Source organism: Papio anubis, chromosome 11, assembly GCF_008728515.1.
Source record: "Papio anubis isolate 15944 chromosome 11, Panubis1.0, whole genome shotgun sequence".
NCBI lineage: Eukaryota > Metazoa > Chordata > Mammalia > Primates > Cercopithecidae > Papio > Papio anubis.
The window spans coordinates 33,680,989-33,691,851 of NC_044986.1; the positions used below are offsets into that span (position 1 = coordinate 33,680,989).

Here is a 10,863-nt window from a genome sequence, read left to right on the forward strand (position 1 = left end):
TCAGTGGGATGGTCATCTGTGGCCTTTACCTGGTATTTTTCTTGGAAAAATGGTAGCATGGTTTGAAAAATGGTCTGAACTAGATTAACTGAACGTGTCGCTAGTTCAGCCCTCAGGAATTCTTGATCCCTTGATGGTGTCATGAAGCCTGTGGCTTCTGAGACATCCCTTTTCCTCTTGAGCAGTTCCCAGAAGAGCCAGCCAACCTAGCCTGCAGCCAGTGCCCTGGAGAACTTGTGTTTTGCATCAGGCTGCTGTGTCCGTAGCTCCGAGAGTGAGCTGCAGCTGAACTTTAGCTTCAGTGGTTCTAAGGAGACTCTGTCAGTCTGGGATCTTTCATCGTGTTTTCTTCTTTTCTCTCTCTCTGCTCTTCCCACGGACTCCAGTTACTCAAAGTGGCCGGCAGGGAGGGAAACCTTATTGCCATCTTCCACGAAGAACACAGCAGAGTTCTGCAGCAGCTCCAGGTTTTCACCTTCTTCCCGGAGTCTCTTCCAGCTACCAAGAAGCCGTTTGAGAGGAAAACCGTTGACCGCCAGTCTGCTCGAAAGTCACTCGTGGGCCTGGTTAGTAGGGAACTGAGAGGAGCAGCCCCACCTCGGGGTAAAGAGTGGGAAACCCTGCAGCCAGGCCCAGATCCCACTATTGGAGTTTCTGTATTTGATAATAAATGGAGAATAATGGTTGCATTCTCACCCATCATGGGCTCATGCATTTGCCCAGTTTTTTTTTGTTTTGTTTTTGAGACTGTCTCTCATTCTGTTGCCAGGCTGGAGTGCAGTGGTGCAATCTTGGCTTATTGCAACCTCCGCCTTCTGGGTTCAAGTGAATTCTGCTTTCAGCTGCCCAAGTAGCTGGGACTACAGGCACACGCCACCACACCCAGCTAATTTTTGTATTTCTTAGCAGAGATGGGGTTTTTACCATGTTGGCCAGAGTGGTCTCGATCTCTTGACCTTGTGATCCATACACCTCGGCCTCCCAAAGTGCTGGGATTAGAGGCGTGAACCACCACGCCCGGGCTTTTTTTTTTTTTTTGCGGGGAGTGGGGGCATTCACCTGGTATTAATTTATTGATTCATTAATTCAGGAAACTGATTTAAGGATGTATTGATTCTGCCAGGCCTCCCTATTTTTTATCCTGTATTCATAAAAGTAATACAGCTAAACAGTTAATGTTTGACTGCCTTTTTTACCTGGAATTAGTCTTTTTTAACTCAATTCTTCCATATTTTAAAAACTAGCATAAGGCACACCAGATTATATGGGTTCATAATCTAGAGGACTGTGGATACGTCTTTGCTTACAATATTTTTGCCCCATATGATCCCATAGACATTAATTTACATTACCTTAAAAGGGAGAATTATGATTTATTTTTTGAGACAGAGCCTTGCTGTCACCCAGGCTGGAGTATAGTGGTTCGATCTTGGCTCACTACAACCTCCCAGGTTCAAGTGATTCTCCTGCCTCAGCCTCTTGTAGCTGGGATTGCAGGCATGCATCACCATACCTGGCTAGTTTTTCTATTTTTAGTAGAGACAGGGTTTCGCTATGTTGACCAGACAGGTCTCGAACTCCTGGCCTCAAGTGATCTGCCCACCTTGGCCTCCCAAAGTGCTGGGATTACAGGTGTGAGTCACCATGCCCAGCCTGAATTTATTATTACCTTTTTTCTTATGACTTCCTTGCTCTCACAGGTGGGGAAGTCAAGACAGGGAAAGTCTCAGTTGGTTAGGTTCATCTAACAAAATACAAGACGACCTACTAATATCACTTAGATATTTTGATTTTTTTTTAAAGTGGCATTTTAATCACATTTGTCACAGAAAAACGAATGTAAGAATAGGTGTGTATCAAATTTTCTTAACTATAAAGGCATCAAACATTGCCTAAGGGCTCTTTTTACGTAGCCATGTGCGCTGGCTTCATCACAAAAAAAAAGTTCTGAGACTGGCCACGTGTTGGGATGAAATATGGCTGCTGGGGTGGTGGCCACTGAGGGATTTTTGTTGATGTCTTGCCTTTCAGCCAAGTTACATGCTACAGTCAGAAGAACTCCGGGCCTCCCTCCTGGCCAGGTATCCCCCTGAAAAACTCTTCCAGGCAGAACGGAACTTCAATGCTGCTCAAGACTTGGATGTGTCACTTTTGGAAGGTGACCTGGTGGGTGTGATTAAGAAAAAAGACCCCATGGGCAGTCAGAACCGCTGGTTGATTGACAATGGAGGTAAGAGATTTTTCAGCAGCAGGGAATTGTAACTGGGAAAAAAATAGTTTTAGCTACACCTGAATCCGGACTAGACCAGGAAAAAAAAATATCTTTGATTAAGGGGAAAAGTAGCCTTAACCTTCTCTACAGAGTGAAGATTACTGAAACAAAACCTGTTTTTGTTGGGACGAATTCCAGAGGAGACGCCATTGCTTATCACGCAAGCTCTTGCCATGTGTTACAGCACTTACAGGCGGGAAGGCCTGCCTCACGGAATCCTGTTCCTTCTTAGCCTTTTCCCAGTAGGCCACAAAATAAGCTGCCCTCTTTTCAATTTTTTTTTTTTTTTTTGTGGCAGTCTTGCTCTGTTGCCCAGGCTGGAGTGCAGTGGCACAATCATAGCTTATTACTCCTGGGTTCAAGGGGTCCTCCTGCCTTAGCTGGGACTACAGGTATGCCATCATGCCCAGCTAATTTTTCAATAATTTTATAGATATGAGGTCTTGCCATGTTGTCCAGGCTGGTCTCCAACTTCTAGGCTCAAGCCATCCTCCTGCCTGTTTCTCCTAAAATGATGGGATTATAGGTGTGAGCCACCGCAGCCAGCACCTCTTCCAATTTCTATGAATTTGTCTTGTGGAAATTAAAAACCTGTGGGATTTCATTTGCTTTCTTCTCCCCATAACAGCTTTACCTCATGACTATTTAGGAAATTACTTTAAAAACAGCTTACAACTTTTTTGGAGGGAGAGTGATTGGCAGAATTTAAGTAAGTGTACAAGGGATAATACTGATCTGTAATCCCTTTTTCCAAAATCCAAAAAGTTCTAAAAAACAAGGATTTTTTTCAGAACACTTTTGCCAAAACCTGAATGAAAGTGATGTGAGACTATAATTGTAACATCACTTTTGGTGTGAATAATCGTGTGTATATTTTTCATTTTTATCTTTTGCGACAGGGTCTAGCTTTATCACCCAGGCTAGCTAGAGTGCAGCGGCTTGATGAGCTCACTGCAGCCTCCGCCTTCAAACGATTCTCCTGCTCAACCTCACAAGTAGCATGCACTACCACACCTGGCTAATTTTTTGTAGAGATGGGGTTTCACCATGTTGACCAGTCTGGTCTCCAACTCCTGACCTCAGGCGATCCACCCGCCTTGACCTCCCAAAGTGCCAGGATTACAAGCATGAGCCATGGCACCTAGCCTTATTTTTTTAAATGCTGATTGCAATCTGATTCAACCAAGAGGTTGCTCACATCATGGATGGATGAGTACAGCTCCAACATGAATGACGCAAAAACATCAAAACTTTCCTATTTGCAATTATGTGAGATACTTTAAGTTTTAGTTTATAACTGACACATACTTGTTAATATCGATGGGGTATGGTGTGATAATTTTTTTTTGAGACAGGGTCTAGCTTTGTCACCCAGGCTGGATTGTAGTGGCACGATCTTGGCTCACTGCAGCCTCCACCCCCCAAGCTCAAGCAATCCTCCTGTCTCGGCCTCCTGAGTAGCTAGGACCAGAGGCGTGCACGACCATGCCCAGTTAATTTTTTATTTTTAGTAGAGACAGTCTCCCTGTGTTGCCCAGGCTATAAACTTGTCATTTCTTTGCAGAGATATCAGAATCCTTGGCTTCTGTCTTGAGATACACATTATCATTAGCTACAGTTACCTTACTGTGCAACAGAACACCAGAGCTTATTTCTCCTAACTTTGTACCTGTTAAGTAACCTCTCCCCAGACTCACCTCCCATGATAGCCACACCTCCCCCTCCACCACCCCCAGTCTCTAGTAACTAGCATTCTACTCTCAACCTCTATGAGATCAACTTGTCTAGATTCTACGTGAATGAGATTATATGGTATTTGTCTTTCTGTGCCTGGCTCATTTCACTTAACATGTCCTCCAGGTTCAACCATGTGGCCACAAATGACAGGATCTCATTCTGAATATTCATTAACAGAATTGATTATGGGGTGCTGACCCTGCTGGGGGAGATTTACAAAATATGTAATATAGCTACTTGACTACCTTTCCAGAATTAAAAGAATCTGAATTCCAAAACATGTCTGGCCCTAAGCATTTTAGATAGGGATTGCGGTCCCATCCAATAGGCATCTATGTATTCACCACCCAGAACTGAAAAATGTTACATTTCTTGGTTTCTTTAAAAGCATCTTGTGGATTTTTTTTCCTCCCCACTTCTCCTTACCCAGAATAAGAGATTAGAAGTGAGAAAGGAAGGACAGAGGATGGAGCCTGTTAGGGTGACACCAGGTGACAGCTACTACTGGGGTCAGAGACAGATGGACCCCCTGTAAAGTTCCAAGCTGTTTAAGAAGCTGCTTTATCCTTTGGTTTTTATCTACTCAAACTTGAGAAGTGGTAGCAAGCAGCCACAGTATTCAGATCAGCTGTCAGGTACAGGAAATGCATCAGAGATCAAGAGAGTGATGGTCATTGTTCTCGTGGAGGCTACATATTCTGGGTCTGTGCCTTGACGGTGTTATTACGAAAAATTGTCATGTGGATACTCACAGAATCCCTAATTTATACTTAAGTTTTAGCTGAAAGCCCCCTTGGTCATCTTGGGCAATTAAAGTGAACATGTATAGTACATGTTACATGTACATTCTAACAAATAGTTTCCTACATTAGAACATCCTCCCAGTATATCCAGACTCCCAGAGCAAAGGATTCGAGTGTCCTGGAGGGAAAGAGCACAGGGAGACCTATGGAGGGGCTTCTTGAACTAAGCTTTTTTTTTTTTTTGAGACGGAGTTTCGTTCTTGTTGCCCAGGTTGGAGTGCAATGGCGTGGTCTTGGCTCACTGCAACGTCTGGCTCCTGGGTTCAAGCGATTCTCATGCCTCAGCCTCCTGAGTAGCTGGGATCACAGGCATGCACCACCATGCCTGTTTAATTTTTTAGTACAGATGGGGCTTCACCATGTTGGCCAGGCTGGTCGTGAACTCCTGTCCTGTGGTGATCTGCCTGCCTCAGCCACCCAAAGTGCCTGGATTACAGGTATGAGCCACTGTACCCAGCCTTTTTTTTTTTTTTTTTTTTTAAAGAGATGGAGTCTCACTATGTTGACCAGGGAACTGGGCTCAAGCAATCCTCCCATCTCAGCTTCCCAAAGAGCTGGGATTACAGGCGTGAGCCCCTGTGTGCGGCCGAGGCTAGTTCTTAACTTGGTCCTTTCCACACTTGCTGTATTTGAACACAGGCTTAGTCAAGCCTTCCTCTTAGGCGTGATCTGTGTTCTATGACATTCTCTTCCCATGATGATTCCCAGACATAGGATTGTTTTCATTGCTGTCTTCTTGGTTGGCCACAGGCCTCCTGGCACGCATCTGTTGTGAGGTTGTGACATGAATGAATCGGCAGGCAGCTGCGGCTCTTTGTCTCTACCTACACACATCACATCCTGGGACTGTGTTCCAAGCCGCTTTGTCACTAGGCATTTTATTTTGTGTCTCACTATTGTCCTGGCTTTTTTTGTTTTACTCTTCATTTTACAGATGAATAACCTAGCTTTTACAGTTTTTCTCTCGATGCTCCCTCCATCTGTCTATCCTTCTGCTAAGAGTTGTTTATATTTCCTGTTTCCTTTGTAGTCACCAAAGGCTTCGTGTACAGCTCCTTCCTAAAGCCCTACAATCCTCGCCGCAGCCACTCTGATGCCTCCGTGGGCAGCCACTCCTCCACAGAGTCTGAGCACGGCAGCTCCTCCCCCAGGTTCCCACGCCAGAACAGCGGCAGCACCCTGACCTTCAACCCCAGCAGCATGGCTGTATCCTTTACCTCGGGGTCTTGCCAGAAGCAGCCTCAAGATGTATCTTCTCCGTTGAAGGAAGGTGACCAAGGAACTCTCAGTGCATCACTAAATCCGGGTAGTTCAGAGAGTGGTCCTTCCGGATGCCCTTCAGAGCCAGACTCTACCTCCCAGCCAAGGTCAGGGGACGCTGCAGATGTAGCTAGAGATGTAAACCAACCCACTGCCACCCCGAGGAGCTACCGGAACTTCAGGCATCCAGAAATGATTGGCTACTCTGTACCAGGACGAAATGGGCAAGGTGAAGACCTCGTAAAAGGATGTGCAAGAACAGCCCAGGCTCCTGAAGACAGAAGCGCAGAGCCAGAAAGCAGTGAGGCAGAAGGCAACCAGGTGAGTGCGTAACTGTCTGGCCAGTGTGGCACAGGCGGCAGCAGATGTGTTGTGGGTACAGTTGGGGGTGAGGCAGAAGCGGCTTGCCTGAGGCCTAGGGGTGATCTGAGATGAGCTCACAGACACAGGAATCTCTGCCCTCAGAGCCTTCGAGCACCTTCCTTGCTGACACTTCCCAGGCTGTTCCTGGACCCCTGTGCCACTGGGTGTTTAAGCGATGCCACAATGAAAATTTCATTACTCTTCCAGTTCACTGATTCTTCAGTTGTATAACATCCATTTAATCCACTTGTTTGGTTTTTGATCCAAGTAACTGTACTGTTATTTCTGGAATTTAGAAATGAAATTCTGCCCAGTTTTTTTTTGTTTTTGTGTTTGTCACCCAGGCTGGAACGCAGTAGCACAATCTCAGCTCACTACAACCTCCGCCTCCCAAGTTCAAGCAATTCTCATGCCTCAGCTTCCTGAGTAGCTGGGATTACAAGTGTACACCAACACACCCAGCTAATTTTTATATTTTCAGTAGAGACAGGGCTTCACCATGTTGGCTGGGCTGGTCTCAAACTCCTGAACTCAAGTGCTCCACCCACCTCGGCCTCCCAAAGTGCTGGAATTACAGGCGTGAGCCACCATGCCCGGCCCCAGTTTTTTCTATTCTTTGTAATGGCCTGTTCCCGTTTATGAATTTGATTGTGGGGTTTTTGAGACAGAGTCTTGCCTATCGCCCAGGCTGGAATGCAATGGCACAATCTCAGCTCACTGCAACCGCCACCTCCCAGGTTCAAGCTATTCTCCTGCCTCGGCTTCCCAAGTAGCTGGAACTACTTTATTAGAGACAGGGTTTCACTATGTTGGCCAGGATGGTTTCGATCTCCCGACCTCTCTGCTCGCCTTGGCCTCCCAACTTGTTAGGATTACAGGTGTGAGCCACCGCACCTGGCCATATCTTGAACTCACCTGCATGCTTTAAAGCCATTTTCAGATTCACAGCTGCAGAGTCCCTGCTTCACCCTCTGTTGCCTTTGCTCGCTCTTCAGCAGAACATCTTCCTGTGTTGACTGTCAGGTTTGTCTGTGAGCTCATCTCTGGCAGGATTTGCCCTCAGGGGAAGGCCCAGTTGCATCCTGGGTTGTAGAGGTGCTGCCAGTGTCTGGATTCTAAAAGTCCAATTTTTACCCACTTTCTCAGTTCAGGCTTCCCACAGCACATTCCTCAGTGCCACAGCCAAACTTTGTGCATGCTCATTTTTCTGGTGATTTCTTACTACCCACTGCCTGGGTCAAACACCCCATTCTGGGCCTACCAAGCAGACAGTTATTGTAGACGCATCAAGGGGCGGGGGAAAAAGGACCTTTCTTAAATTGAGTTGGAACAGGGAATGTAGTTGTAGTCTCAGCTCCTGTCCCTGACCAGGTCCTAAAGCCCTGGCCGTGTATCCCTTCCTTGGGCTCCCATGGGCCTCATGGCTTCTCCTCCTACTCCCTGAGCCCCTCCCTTCCATGGGCATTAGATCATTAGATCTTTGTGGCGCCTAAAGATCAACTTTTCTTTCTTTGAAGTTGGTTGTGGTTTTCTGGTTTTTAATTGAGAGTTTATGTTTGAGGTATGGAAGAATATGCTTGTCTTCCACCCTTCAAAGCAACTCTGAAAGACTGAAAAGGTAGATTTTTTTTTTTTATTTTTTAATGGAGTCTTGCTGTTGCCCAGGCTGGAGTACAGTGGTACAACCTCTGTCTCCTGGGTTCAGACAATTCTCCTGCCTCAATCTCCGGAGTAGCTGGGATCACAGGCGTTCACCATCATGCCTGGCTATTTTTTACATTTTTGGTAGAAATGGGGTTTTACCATGTTGGCCAGCTGGTCTGGAACTCCTGACCCCTAGTGATCCACCCGCCTCAGCCTCCCAAATTGGTGTTTTTTTGTTTTGAGATGGAGTCTCACTCTGTTGCCCAGGGTCTGGAGTCCAGTGGCACGATCTTGGCTCACTGCAACCTCTGCATCCTGTGTTGGAGCAATTCTCCTGCCTCAGCCTGCTGAGTAGCTGGGATTACAAGTGTGCACCACCACGCCCAGCTAATTTTTGTATTTTTAGTAGAGGCGGGGTTTCACCGTGTTGGCCAGGCTGGTTTTAAACTCCCAACTTCCAGTGATCCACCCATCTCAGCCTCCCAGAGTGCTGGGATTACAGGCACGAGCCACCACGCCTGGCCAAATTGGTGTTTCCTTTGAATCATCCCTCTATTATGATAGCCATCATCCATATGTACCTATTTAAATTTATTTTTGTTAAAATTAAAATGAAAAATTCAGTTCCTCTGTCTCACTAGCCATATTTCAGGGGCTCAGTAGCCACATGTGGGCTAGTGAATGTGGAACCCTCCCCATCACCACACGAAGCTGTTGGATGGCATTGCTCCCAGCAACTTCCCATTTTCTCTCTCTCTCCCTCATACAGGTCTATTTTGCTGTCTACACCTTCAAGGCACGAAACCCAAATGAGCTGAGTGTGTCAGCCAATCAGAAACTCAAGATCCTCGAGTTTAAAGATGTTACAGGAAATACAGAGTGGTGGTTGGCTGAGGTTAACGGGAAGAAGGGCTACGTTCCCTCCAATTATATCCGCAAAACCGAGTACACCTGAGCCCATGCTGCCCGCCACCCAGCCTTGCTGCCTTTGCTTTCAGTCCGCCGAGGGTTCTGGCGGCCCACCGAGAGGGCGCCTGCTCCTGAGACACAGGCCCTGTCTGCGTTGCTTAACCATGGCATGGTGGAGCCCACCACAGATCTTGTTCTCCTTGATTGGGTTGTAAACCTTGATGCTCACTAGAATCTCTAGAATCTGAATGGACCCTGGGGCTTTGCAAATGACTTAGTGACCATGAGAAGAGAAACAAGTGTTGGAGCTGGCCTTTGGAAAGGAGAAACTTCCAGTCAGAAGCCCAGTGTCCTAGGTATGCAGGAAGCTGTGCTCTAGCAATAGACAGTGTTGGTATTGGTTGTGCTGTACTGTGTTTGGGGTGGCCCCATGTTCCATGCTCAGCTGACCGGATGCCAACTCAGATGAAGAGAATTAATGGCTCTGGGCACCCCGTGAAGCAGTGCTTGCACGTGGCCAGGAGTTTGTCGGGATTGAACCAAACCTAGTGCTTCAAAGCTCCTGGGACACCTCCAGTGTCCAGCACACATTCTCATACATACTGCCCCGAATTTCTAAAGTCCCTAAAACACTACCTTCTGTAACCTTGTTTCTTTCACTCTATTCCCAGATTGGTTATGCAAAATTCAACTGCTTTCTACTTTTAGAAGTGTTTAGGGCCTTTATTTTCTGTTGAGCCTTCATCTGAAAGATTCTCTTCCCTTGTTAGGTACAATCACTGACACATTTTTTTCTTTTGAGATGGGGTCTTGCTATGTTACCCATGCTGGTCTCAAACACCTGGGCTTAAACAACCCTCCTGCCTCCCTGCTGGGGTTACAGGCGTGAGCCACCATACCCCAACTTCAATGACACCTTTCTGATGGTCTTTACAGTCTAATGTCTGGTGGCCCCCTGCCCTGGACTCAATGATTGATTTTGCTATAATAACAGTATGAGAGCTCCAGCCATTCCATTAAAAGTATTAATTCTGCTTTGAGCTGAACCAGTTGAGCCTAGTGGAAGACTGGATGTCTGTCTTCTTCATCCAAGCACCCTGACGACTGTTTAGTTACATGCATAGATGCAGACAACATAACACATGGGACTTACTTGAATTGGGATAAGCCTTTCCAGAAGTAGCGTATCCTAGACTTGGAAATAAGATTTTTTCACCACTAACTTCCATGCTTCAGAGATGACATTCAAAGCCCAAGTGCCTGATCATACCTCCCAGTCTCAGGAAGATATTTACTTAACCCTTAGAGCAAGAATCTTAAAGATTTTCCCCAGCTATGAAGCCTATCTTGGAATGGGAAACCATGAGATTTATCTTTTAAAAGGGAAGAAATAGCCTTACAGCCCCTGTTCCTCCAAGTACACATTTAAGCCTTAAAATCCTGGGAGTCTGGGGAGACACCATGGAGCCCTTCCATCCAGTGTCTCTGCTGGTCGCGGGCAGAAGGCAGTCATGCAACAGTCCTGTTGTGGAGAGTGTTTCTATGTAGAGATGTTTATATTTAAGTAGTTCTTTTATAAATAAAAGCATTTGTAATGGCCATGGATGTTTTCTTGATTTCCCTCTGTGTTTAAGCTGAGCGTTTTTCCTGGGCTTCTGGGGATGCCTTGACAATGACTGATGCCCAGATCTGGGAGAATGGAAGAGACTAACTGAAAAAATGCCAGCCCAAAGTCATTTTGTCAGATTCCAACAGAATCTCTATATACTCAGGCCGAGTGTGGTGGCTCACACCTATAATCCCAGCACTTTGGGAGGCCAAGGTGGGCAGATCACTTGAGGCCAAGAGTTTGAGACCAGCCTGGCCAACATGGTG

The 10,863-nt window shown here is 46.3% G+C and overlaps 1 protein-coding gene across 3 annotated transcripts in view; it reads left to right on the forward strand.

The window, feature by feature from the left end:
- Positions 1–10,587, forward strand: part of DNMBP (dynamin binding protein) — a 123,087-nt gene extending 112,500 nt beyond the window's left edge. For all 3 annotated transcript variants that reach the window (XM_003904112.5, XM_009215143.4, XM_017944197.3), the window contains 4 exons: positions 387–566; positions 2,032–2,230; positions 5,843–6,393; positions 8,849–10,587. In XM_003904112.5, coding sequence (XP_003904161.2) covers positions 387–566; positions 2,032–2,230; positions 5,843–6,393; positions 8,849–9,034 — 1,116 coding nt within the window. In that variant the 3' untranslated portion in view covers positions 9,035–10,587. The remainder of the gene's footprint in view (positions 1–386; positions 567–2,031; positions 2,231–5,842; positions 6,394–8,848) is intronic.
- Positions 10,588–10,863: the final 276 nt, after the last annotated feature.